Genomic DNA, 11,491 nt, shown 5'->3' with positions numbered 1-11,491 from the left:
CATTGTTTTTCATTCGTCGGTTGTGCACATTTTCAAATGTTTGACCGTTGTGAGATGCCAGAGGAAAGCTACTGAAGGGTTTGACGGACCCAGGGCTCTTATTATATGGTGTTTTATTTGCAGTTTAAAGTGATTATTTGTGTTGACCGTTTGTTTGAAAGTATTAAGTGAGAATGGATCGACGGGACAAGTGGAAATCCAAACCTCGAAATTTTGAGAGCGAGGAGGCCAGACTCCTTCGAGTTGATCAACATCAGGCTCGTCGTCAAACCAAGAAAGAGGCACAACTCAATCGGTTGAGACAGGTATCATCAGCTCAGCATGACGAGGGTGAGTTTTAATAAGAAAACTTAGGTTAACTGGCGACTGTTGAATCATCTCAGTTTTGTTACCCAATGATACAATTTTTACTGATCCAATTGCCGTCGAAGTTTTGGCAAAAGTCTCTTCAACTGATGAAAATTACGCCCTATTTCACTATACTACTATGAGCTCTTGATGGCTACAGACAGCTGTCATTTTCCCTTCTGCTGTGCAAAAAAATGCTTGTCAGAACACCCATTAGTTATTATGTTAAATTAATTCGGGGCTAGAACCCCATGAGGAAGATTTACGATAATATCATGTGGTGACATGACTGTAGATTTTTTCACCAATAGAGCTCCAGTCTCTAGTTGCCATCAAATCTTATTGTAATCACATCTAACCATTTCCAGAAGAGTTTGAGGACACCTCAGAGGACCGAGCCATTCGTCTAAAGAAATGGAAGGCGGAAAGGGATCTGAAGAAAAAGCTAGATGCAAAGAACAAACGTCCAGCTTTCGTGATCGGCGTTCCCCACCACAACTTCTTTTCGCCGGTCTCCAAAGACCCCCCGAAACCCCACTGCCACAAGAAAATGAAAGGGCTCTCTCCCCCAAAACGAGTAACAACTGTAACAGCTCGTCGTCTTGCCGCTAAACAAGCAACCCGAGCCCCTCCAACAGGATCATCGAGTGCCTCCCAGCCCAGTACCAGCACCGGAGCCTCCAGAGTGCGTCCTCCCAAGACCCCAGTGACACCTCGCCTCACAAGAAGTCGTAAGAAAGCTCTAGAGGCGAGCAACAAAGGCGAACAAAATGTGAAGCTCACAAAAAAAGTGTCTCTAGCCCCAGAAAATTATGAATTCAAGGGTCCTAAATTCGCCGAACCCATTCCTCTCTTCGGAGCAGTAATCGTTCCAGACGTGGACACCGATTTGACGTTCAACCTGACTAACAGTTTCCAGACGACAAGAAGTAAAATACCTCTGTTAGAGACATTGAGAGAAATTGATAAAGAAATTCCTCCTAAGTCAGCACAATTCTTCGAGGAATCGGCCAAAAAAATATCTCCGGAGAAAACAACTGCCAGAATAATTTTCCCAGAGAAGAAAACGGACAAAAAAATTTTCCCTGAAAAGGAAATTTTCAAAATAATTTCTCCAAAGCAGAAACCTTCCCGAATAAGTTCTTCGGAGAGGGAAATACTCAAAAACATTTCCCCGGGGGAGAGCACTCTCAAAAACATTCTCCCAGAAGAGAAAACTCCCAAAAATAATTCCCCTAAGAGAACGTCGCGAAAAGAGTCGACAGAAAGGAAAAGCCTCCGAAAAATTTCTTCAAAGAAGGAAACACCGGAAAAAACCACGCCACGACAAACTCTTCTCAAAGTCCCAGAACCGATAATGAAGCAGGAATCATCCCAGCCCTGTGACTCCAGCATCGAGAGTGTAATCCTGCGGATGTCGTCGCAGTTCGAGCCCTTGGAGTGTGCAGAAGACATAATGGAGAAGAAAGAGAATGTACACATGAACGTGGACCCTGTTCCCTCGATCTTAACGGAGTCCGTGCCAGTCCAGTTCTCCCCCTACATCGTAACAAGCCGCGGGAAGAGCAATGCCCGAAAGGAACAGAAACAACGTCTGAGTCTGTACAAAACCTCCCCGAAAGACGACATCCCGACGAAGGAGACGGTGATGCAGAGCTTGAATATCTCAGTTGAAGAGGAGAAAAACACGTCTCAGTACTACAAATTTCTGGTGGAATCCGAAGAAGCCAGATTAACGGATCTGTGCTCCACGTGGAAGTCTATTCAGGAGGACTCGTCCACTCCAGAGGACGGTGTCTACATGATAAATCAGGCAATTGGCCAGACAAACCTGTTGATAAGAAAGAAATTCGAGAGATTTAAGACTTTAGTGAACGACTGTGAAACTGGTTTGGGTGTGCAGCTGGTGAGATGTGCAGATCTGCAGGGCTTCTGGGAGATGATGCAGATGGAGATCATAAACTGCAACTCTCGATTCACAAAATTGGAGGAGATTAAGAGCAAGGGATGGCAGGAGGATGATCAGGTTATTGTACAGAAGAAAACAGTGCCGAAGAAGAAACCAGCGCTCAAGCAGAAGGTGGAAGGAAGGAGTAATATGAGAGCCTTCATAGAAGCCCAGAGGAAGAAGAAGATGGCCCAGGAGTTACCTGTGGAGGTGGAGAGGCCGGAGGTGAAGGAGCTGCAGGTGGAGGAAAAACCCTCGACACCGAGAAAAAGTCTCCCTAATCCGGTGTCTCCTCACAGCAGAGCCAAGGTCACTCCACGTGAGCAGAGGATGAGTCTCCTGAAGTTGGTGCAACTGACGGAGAGCGCCAAGAAGATGACCCAGAAATCCTTGGCAATGGTTAAAGTCAGTCAGAAATGCAAAACTCCAGAAGTGGAGCACGATCGTTCAATCTCATACATAAACTCTGGCCAAATTCCTGGGAAGGGAATCCTTAAGAAAACTGAGGATGCTCCACTGAGTGAAGGAAAGCCTCCCAAACCCACCAAATGTAAAGTTAACTTCAATGACACTGTGGATATGACTGAAGTACCACAGGAGGAGATGGATGAGGACGAGGAGAATAGACGTAGTCTAGCTGTTAGTCTTGCGAAGATAGAGAGCTTGGAATTTGAGTATGACGATGACATCTACGCCAGTAAGAAATTGGAGTTCGAGGATGAGCAGGAAGACGATGTTGAGGCACAAATTCAGCCCACCGGCTCCGAACCTGGAGCTCCAGAAGGAGCCATTGAGATGGACGAGGCTACTGAGATGGAGACAGGCATCCCAGTATCTCCAGTTATTGCGATAACTCCAACATCACCTCCTGTCCAAGTGATGCCTCCCCCGACAACAGTCACAAGTCCGAAGAATAAGAAGACTGTGGACGTAGCAGGGACTCCAATCATCGAGGTCACTGAGGCTACTCCTGTACCACAGCCTCCAAAGAACTCTGAGTCTACAGCTTCGCCTGTAGAAGTCAAGATCAGGAAGAGGAGAAAATCAGGGAGGAGTGGAAAAAAATCTTTAAAGAATGTAATAGAGATTGATTCGACACCATCTTCAGGAAGTCCCCGAAACTCCACGAAGCGACGAAGTCTGTTACAGGACTTTGAAGTGTCTACACCAAGTCCAGTTGTCGTTGAGAAGAATTTGCGAAGAAGACGGACTACAGAAGCAGAAACTGGAATTCCAATCATTGACATTGCAACTCCCGAGAGTTCTGAAAGAAGGGGAAAGAGTGTGAGTGCTTTGGAGATGGTGTTATCCTCTGGCAGTAGAGGAGGAGAATCTTCTGAAAGAAATGTAGATAGTCCATTCTCCGAAACTATTTCCGCCTCGAAGACCCTGAAGAAGGGGAGGAAGAGCGAAGCCGCTTTGGAGGTGGAGAGCACACCTGTCCGGCAACTTCGAAATCGATCTATCCAACTGGATAATGTGACGTACAGAAAACGCAGGACTTCCAAGCACGAGAAGACTGCAGAGTTGATGTCTGGAGAAGAGGTCAATCATCCGAATGATGACGATAATTGCATAGAGAACTGCTCGGGAGTGGGGAACGTCAAACTCCAGAGCCCCAAGACACCCAAGATGCTCATCAATTTGGATACATCGAGTGTGAGGAGGTCTGCTCGTAAGGGTGTACGATTTGTACCGGAGGATGATTGCACAGCTTGCAGACCTGTGCCACTCACACCTAGGAGCTTGAAGAATAGAATTAGCTTTTTTGGTAACGCCGACGTTACCTCCCAACCACTGGCCAATGGGGATCTAATGGCTTTTGAATCACCTAGAACTCGTAAGTTGCGCCTTATCTGAATTATATTTGTTTGAATAATTTATTAATTTTCTGGTTCATTTTTGGGTTTGTCGTTCGTATTTTTTCACTATAATTTGTTCGAAATAAATTATTGGTGTTTATATTAATGATTAATAATTGCTGGAATTGATACAATTGCTTTAGTTAATATCTTCACTTCATGTTACAGCTCGTGCGAGAATCAGGAGATCCAGTACGAAGGGAAAATGAGGGAATAACTATAAATAAGTTGTGCGATTTTGTAAGCTTCTCCAATTATTAAAAATTAAATTCTCTGATGTCTAATGTGTAAGTAAAAATAGTAAGGGGTTTGTTATCCTTATTTTTATGAAAAATGACTCGACATATATACAACGAGGAAGAAGAGCAATTTATTATCGCAATTTTAACTGGAATGTACGGATACTGCGAAAATTGAATAAAGTTTCAAATGTACTTTTAAAAATGATTTCAATTATTTTTGAGGCGTCCCATAAGTCCTGACTTTTTCTAAAAATCATTGGGTAGGATAACTATTTGATTTCATTGAAAGTAAATTTTTCCTTAAAGCAGGTAAATGTCTGCCATTCGTCTGAGATTCCGGGAACATTCTAAAATCGATTTTTTCGTTTTTCGCGTTTTTCTCTGCTCCTAGGCCTCCTTCAGCCAAAAGCCTCCCGACCAGTTAGCCACGTTCTCCGTGGTGATGCCGTGGTAATACCGACAGGTACGTTCACCATCGTCGTTCATGCTTTGTGTCCTGGTGACCAACTTGAAGTGCGGAAGGAGGGGGCGCTAGTTATGATACAAAAAAAATGACCGTAGCTTGACTGTCATCAAGGTCGCCCCCCTCCCTAAATTGTGTCATGCGATTGGCTGTCATTTAAATTCAAAGATGGCGGACATTGGGATTCATAACCCTCAATTTCAACAGCTAAAAACACACCAGGCATGAGCACTGGCCCCAAACGAACGTTCTACACTGAGTTTGACTGAGTTTTTGATCAAATAATGTTATTAGTGTGACAAAAGCTGATAAAATGAAGGAAATAGTGGCTCCCCAGCAGTCTAACCACTCCCTAACCAACCACTTTGCAACGAACAATGGTAACCCAAGTGGAAACAGTGTGACAAATGGAAATAACCAGAGGAGATACGCTGTACTCAGCACAGAGTGGATATCAACAATCGGTGAGGAATTGGGTATGCACCCACTTCCTGATTCTGTTCTGAAGAGACTTGCTGAGGATGCCTCATATCGCCTCAGAGAAGTCCTTCACAAGTGTGTGACAAGGCTCAGGCACAGCAAGAGGCGACGACTGACCTCAACAGACGTTAACTCAGTGATATCCAATCTCTGTGATGGTGATCCAATCCTAGGAGTGTCAGACCAAATGCCCACTTATCACTCCGAAGCCAAAGTCTTCGTTCCCCACGAGACCGTCATCGACCTCACCACCAAAGCACTCAGTCCCATCAGTTTGTCCCAACCTGGAGCTCCCTATCTCCAGGAAACCGAGATTTGTGATGCCAAACTAACAGAGACTAGACACAGCTACGCCAAGAGAGCACTGAAGACAATTTTCAATGGGTCTCAAAAGACTTTTCAAGTCCTCCTGAACGACTGCTCAACTAACGCACAATTGGGGGGCGAGGGAATCATTGATACTTTGATATCCACAGCTAGGTCAACTGTCATCTCGAATAATGCTCAGTATACGAGGGTTACCACGAGGACTTGTCAATTGATCATTGCTATTGCTTGTAATAGTGAAGCTGTTTATCCTTATCATTTGTCTTCGGTGAGTTCATCATTTCCTAAATAAAGAGCATCTAGATTCTGGGGCATTTTTTCGTGGTTGGACTGTACAATTTTCTTGTTATGAACAGCCCAAACTGACGTCAATTCGTCAACTTATTCCTGAATATTTAAAAACTGAAGCCTCCATTTTGTCTCAGCGCTTGGACTTAAAATTTAAACTTGTTAAAATATTTCACATGAAATCGTGTTCTCGTGCTTACAGGTAGAAAAATTGACTGAATTGTTGTTGGAATTGCTCCTCGGCTCTAGCTTTATAAACCCCCACGTGGAGTCATTATTCAAAACTTGTGCATTGAAATTGATGCTGAGATGGCCCTCAGTAGCAGATAAATTCACTCCAATGTTGGAGGATGTGTTCGTGAAGGAGGAACGGGGAAGTGCAGCTACTGATAAAAAAAGACTGACTGCTATGGAGCTGCTGGCTGGTGTCCAGCCTCTAACGTTCTTCCAGCAGGTCCCCGGAGGTCTTTTGTCTTTAGACAATGTTGTTAAATGTGCACCTGCTGGCTCAGTCCTATGGGAACAATTAGCCGTACGTATTTATATTTTTTTGATGGAAAATCTCGTACAAGTGTTTACAAATAAATCTCTCCAAATAAAAGAAACTAAGATAAAAAATGAATAAATTAGGTAGTGGGGCCGGAAAGTATATGCAAAACGATTGTTTGGAATAATACTTGTAAGAATAATTTTTTTTTCGTTACTATATGAGTCAAATATTATTTTCAGTTGTCTGTTTGTGCCTTGATGAAGTCAAGACAGCAGGATCTCGATTTATCACCCCTAATTGATCATTTTGGAGACTCAATACTGCCTTATTTCAATCAACAACAAAATGTACCAGAGGAGAATCAGGAAAATCGACCGCCCGTGGTTCTTCCAATAATAGTTAGAAGTAAAATAAAATACGCAAATATTAGACAGAGTTTGAAAAACATTGGAGACAGACAAGTGACCTTTCCAGACTCGATATTACGAGGACCAAGAAGAGAAATCAGGTAAAAAAACACTTCAACAAAATGAACTACTGCGTCAACTCATTTCCTGAGTGAGACTCTATAACTCATTTATTTTTCATAATTTTTATTGAGTGCTTTCTCGTTTTTGCAGGTTTGCCTTTGCTGGTGGTCGTCCAGTTCCTCCCAACAATTTACGACGTGTTAGTTTACGTGCCAGTTACCAAATACTCCGAAGTGATATGCGTGCAACAACTGCCCTTGTTGCTTGTAGAAGGCTCCTAATACTCAAGGATAAAAAGAAGAACATCAGAGGCTCGTACAACTTAGCTGATATTCATCTTTAAATGTTATTCCCTAATTATTTATGTTTTTCATTGAGTGCAAATGGAAGGATATTTACGCATTCCTCAAGCCTCGGATTTTTTTTGAGGAATTTTTCTCCAGAATAGTTAACTGTGAGGACATTCACTCATTGTTGAAATGGAAATTAAAACGAGAGAGTTGATGGTAAAAGTTTTGTTATTTTTAGGATTACTTTCACTTTGAAAATAACGCATTGTGGAGAAATTTACATATCTCACAACTTATACTAATTTCAATATTTTTTTACATTAAAACTCAGAGACCAATGTTGAAAACTGGTCGACTAATTTCTTTAAGTTCAATTCCATTTTGTTCAAGAGGCCGAGAAATATCCCTTCGGAATTTTGAATGCGAAGAAATTTATTAATCGTTGGAAAATAAATTAAAAATAAGGAAATTGATGGAGAACGTTCCGTGCCATTCATCGTCGTTAATTCTCTAATTGATTTCATACACAGTAATCCATATCTAATAATTATCTAGTCATTTGTGACCATCCTAGGACTATTTTAGCTTAAAAAACAGACATCAGCGTCCCAGAGCAGGTCAGTTGAATACTCGAAATTCATCAACTTCATTATTCAATTTCTTCGTTCTCAAACCGATCAATAATATCAAAGATATTATAATATTCTAATATTATAATAAATTTCTCTAATTAGAGACAATCCTCGAGACCCCTCGGTATTTCGTGTCGAGGGAGAAAGTGAGAGTTCACGAGACAGGTTTTGTGAATATGAAACCTCAGAGGTACCTCAGCAAGTCGTCGCTTGCTTAACACCCTGTTTCTGTAGAAAAGTCTGTGATCTCCATCAGCACAGATAACACTGGATCCATTATTGCTCCAAACAGCCTTCGAGAAACAGTGAATAATAGGTGTCTCATTTCGTGCAAATCTAGACAATTTCTTACGCTTCTTGGGACCCTCAATTCTGTTTAATGTTTCATCCCACTCAGGACCTGGAGTATCATCACCACAGACCGCCTTGGCAGATGACGAGTTCAGTAGCCACGCAGCCACAAAATCATCCTTCGCCCTCTGCATAGTTCCCCCCTGATTCCCCCTCACCTTTTGATGTTTGCCAGTATTCACCAGCAGCTTCTGATCATTCCACCACTTCTCGATATCATTATTCGCCTTTAAAGAGTTATTTAGTACTGTAACAGCCATTGGACTCAAGACATCAACGATGTGATCATTCAGAGCAATCTGCGGTACAAATTCCATCTTCTTCTGATTATTATTGATCTCATCAGCAGAAACCGAAGTCGACGGTTCGTCATTCGGGTTTTCCACTACAAAAACATCGTCATCGTCCTCAAAGGGATTCAAAGAAGGTCTCGTAACGATTATCGCCGGTTTCATAATGATATCGCCAGACGTATCTGCCTCTCCATTCCGCTTCGATCTGCATTTCAACCAAAAATTCTCGATCTTCTTAGCACAGATCGACCTGTGCTCCTTCCTGTACCTCTCGAGCTCAAAGAACAGCTCCTCAGTCATAAATATCCTCTTCAGCCCCAAGTGCACCAATTCCTCGATGTTCTTCAACCGCACGATATTGCCTAAAGCCTTCCCAAACTGTTCCTTAAAATCCCCTGAGACAACAGGAAGATAATACCGTCTGGAGAACTCCGCATAGGTCAAACGAATGGGAAATTTGCACTTGGCCAGAGGCAGCGCATCGATAATTCCCGAGGATATCAGCTGCTCCCTGAAGTCCTCCCTGTCCCACTCCTCTAATCGTCTGGGCCTCACACACTTCACGTAGTGAGTGTCACATTTATTGAGCTCCTGCATCAGGGAGTCCATGCTGCTCTTCAATTTGGAGAGAGTCGTCGACTTCTTGGCAATTACCTTCCCATGACCATTGAGAGTGTCCTCAGGGCTGTTCGTCACTGCCTTCAGGAGGGAATTGTCAGCCTGAGAGAAAGTGCTGGACAATTCCACTGGCACTTTGTCCGTATTCTTTTCAAGAAGATCGTGAATATTGTACTGAACAGCAGAGGAGTAATGCTTGATAACAAAATTCTGTGATTGGACAATCAGAAAATCCCTGGCGTTGGATTGTCTCATGACTAGTTGTTGAGAGACTGTAGAGGGAGTGAGAGTTGTTGCGGCCTGACAGGCATCATTCATCGTCGTGAAGATGCTCTGCTCGATCACCCCTAGACGATTCCTGTAGATCGACATGAGGGGCGGTGGTGGGAGGACACTCAGGCCCTCCTCCTCGAGTTCTCGTTGGCCGTTCTCCAGGTAGTCCTCCATGAAGTAGAGCTGGAGGCGTTCTGTGGTGTAGTTTATGCAGAGTTGCTCCATTCCGTTGAACTCAAAAGACTCAAATCCAAATATATCGAGTATTCCGAGCCATTGGTGATTGTTCCCTTTTGCTGATATGATCTCGTTGATCCTGTCGACGAGAGAGTGGAAGAGTCCATCGTAGATACATCGGATTATGCTGAAGAGGCGGTGACGACAGGCCTCGATGGTTCTCAAATCTCGTCTGTATATCGTGTGACGTCTTCTTGTGCTTTTGGGACATATCAGGGTGGTGGTGAGGAGCTCTTCGAGCTCGTACTCTTGGAGGGAGGATAATCGGCAGGTGTGGGCAATGGCTTTTTGAGAGTGAAAGTCTATACTGTCCAGGGCGCAAGTCTCCGAGGATCTTTCCAGGAATTTTATGTTGCCCAGGTGGAGGAGAAGCGCGAGGATCTGGAAAATTTCGGTTCTCAGTGTTTCGGTGAAGCCTAGGGTGTCCATCGCTTGTGCTGTGGAGGCGAAGGCCTTGCGGTAATTTAGGGACTCCAGCTGGTGGCTCTTACCTAGAATGACGTAGTCGTCGCTGCCTGAGAGGCCTAAAGTCGAGAGCTGATCGGGGGAGAGTCCAGCCATTAACTGATAAAAAATATGGAAATTATCAGCCGAATGAGTGATTCTAGTCCTCTCCAGGAGGAACGAGTGGACGCAGGCTCCCCTGATAGCCCCTTCTTTGTACTGCAGCTGAACTAGCTGTCCATGTCTCGAACTTCTTGGATTTCGCTCTGTACTGGCTGTACTGAAGGCGGCCACCAGCGGACAAACATTCCCGATCTCATGTGCAATACTCTCGACACCATCAGGGAATCTCAGCTTCGCCGCGTTCTTGTCGATTCCCGCGAGGAAGCCAAGAATCTGTTGGGCGTTGAAGGTCTTTCCCGTTCCACTCTCACCACTGATAACTATCACCTGGGATTTCCTCCCGAGACCCTGGACAAGTCTGTAACGAGCTCGATTCGCGATTGCGTAGACATGGGGCGGTGCATTACGAAGGACCAAATCCATGTTTTTGGAAAACTGATTTTTGTGGGACTCATCGTAGAGCTCCTTGAGAAGCTCCTGTCCGGGATTCACAGCCAGCAGGAGGGGACCCACCCATGTGTAAATTAGACCCCGGTCAAGTCGGTGGAGCAGAAAGTCAACGCCTGGAGAGCAACAATTGTTGTCTATTTTTTGTTTTCGTTTTATACGCTGAGATCTTTGGAGATTATTGTGCATTTGGAAAAAACTGGGATTTGTTAGAAAGTTGCAAATTAGCTAGTGAATTTATTATTATTCACTCTCTTAAAAATATATTGTGTGGTCTATAGAGAATGATAGCAACATATTTTTTAAAGAAATCTGTGTGGATTTTAGCTAAAAAAATTACGATGCTGGCGTTGGATTTTTTTTTATCTGTGCGAATAATAAAATAATTGATTTGAAAAATACTAATGAGTACTTACCGTTGGTATCTTCGGAAATGACACTGAGATCATTGATATACTCCCACCCGAACGGTGATAGTGGCGTCTGAAATAGGAATTCCAATATTGTAAAGGGAGTTAATAGAATGAAAAGTCTTTTAAATAATTTAAGAGTTGGGCCAAATTTTCCCACCTTTGCCATTATTGAAGTCTATCTGCCACTTGTGAAGAGACCATCAGTACTGAGGATAAGATTTCCCATATAAATGCCACTCCTCGTATTGTTTACAGTATCAAGGTTACGGATTAAATGACAACAATCGTAATTCAACTGTCTCTCGATTGAAATGTAGGAATCGTATCTATATTACCGTAATGACCAAACATTACCCAAAGATAAATTTATTTGGGACCATCTGGACGATCCCTTGCGATCAGATGTTTTGAATTTCCATTTATTATTATAAATCTACCACCTGACATTCACT

General features: G+C 43.3%; 3 protein-coding genes across 3 annotated transcripts; 2 read left to right on the top strand and 1 right to left on the bottom strand.

Annotated features, from left to right (window-relative positions):
* The first annotated feature begins 8 nt into the window (after positions 1–8).
* On the top strand, positions 9–4,602 carry LOC135161623 (titin). Its single transcript, XM_064119345.1, has 3 exons — positions 9–330; positions 717–4,136; positions 4,327–4,602. Exons 1-3 carry the CDS (start codon positions 174–176, stop codon positions 4,365–4,367), a joined length of 3,618 nt encoding a protein of 1,205 aa, XP_063975415.1. The 5' UTR covers positions 9–173; the 3' UTR covers positions 4,368–4,602.
* A 437-nt stretch (positions 4,603–5,039) lies between these two features.
* LOC135161635 (uncharacterized) lies at positions 5,040–7,430 on the top strand. Its single transcript, XM_064119379.1, has 4 exons — positions 5,040–5,938; positions 6,161–6,490; positions 6,688–6,956; positions 7,069–7,430. Exons 1-4 carry the CDS (start codon positions 5,177–5,179, stop codon positions 7,259–7,261), a joined length of 1,554 nt encoding a protein of 517 aa, XP_063975449.1. The 5' UTR covers positions 5,040–5,176; the 3' UTR covers positions 7,262–7,430.
* LOC135161625 (unconventional myosin-XIX-like) lies at positions 6,999–11,432 on the bottom strand. The gene is made up of 3 exons (XM_064119346.1): positions 11,197–11,432; positions 11,043–11,109; positions 6,999–10,742 (listed from the first exon to the last, which is right to left on the bottom strand). Exons 1-3 carry the CDS (start codon positions 11,203–11,205, stop codon positions 7,939–7,941), a joined length of 2,880 nt encoding a protein of 959 aa, XP_063975416.1. The 5' UTR covers positions 11,206–11,432; the 3' UTR covers positions 6,999–7,938.
* Between the last annotated feature and the right edge of the window lie 59 nt (positions 11,433–11,491).

The sequence above is a fragment of the Diachasmimorpha longicaudata genome, chromosome 4 (genome assembly GCF_034640455.1).
Source record: "Diachasmimorpha longicaudata isolate KC_UGA_2023 chromosome 4, iyDiaLong2, whole genome shotgun sequence".
Taxonomy (NCBI): Eukaryota; Metazoa; Arthropoda; class Insecta; order Hymenoptera; family Braconidae; genus Diachasmimorpha; species Diachasmimorpha longicaudata.
The sequence above is the reverse complement of the archived record's forward strand: the minus strand, read 5'-3'. Positions and strand labels throughout refer to the sequence as shown.

Excerpts from the sequence above, each read along its gene's own strand:
- LOC135161623 (XM_064119345.1), top strand. The coding sequence starts at position 174 with ATGGATCGACGGGACAAGTGGAAATCCAAACCTCGAAATTTTGAGAGC. Across the intron at positions 331-716 it reads ATCAGCTCAGCATGACGAGG|AAGAGTTTGAGGACACCTCA; the intron begins GTGAGTTTTAAT and ends AACCATTTCCAG. Across the intron at positions 4,137-4,326 it reads TTTTGAATCACCTAGAACTC|CTCGTGCGAGAATCAGGAGA; the intron begins GTAAGTTGCGCC and ends TTCATGTTACAG.
- LOC135161635 (XM_064119379.1), top strand. The coding sequence starts at position 5,177 with ATGAAGGAAATAGTGGCTCCCCAGCAGTCTAACCACTCCCTAACCAAC. Across the intron at positions 5,939-6,160 it reads ATCCTTATCATTTGTCTTCG|GTAGAAAAATTGACTGAATT; the intron begins GTGAGTTCATCA and ends TCGTGCTTACAG. Across the intron at positions 6,957-7,068 it reads GGACCAAGAAGAGAAATCAG|GTTTGCCTTTGCTGGTGGTC; the intron begins GTAAAAAAACAC and ends TCGTTTTTGCAG.
- LOC135161625 (XM_064119346.1), bottom strand. Across the intron at positions 10,743-11,042 it reads CATTTCCGAAGATACCAACG|GCGTTGACTTTCTGCTCCAC; the intron begins GTAAGTACTCAT and ends GTTGCTCTCCAG.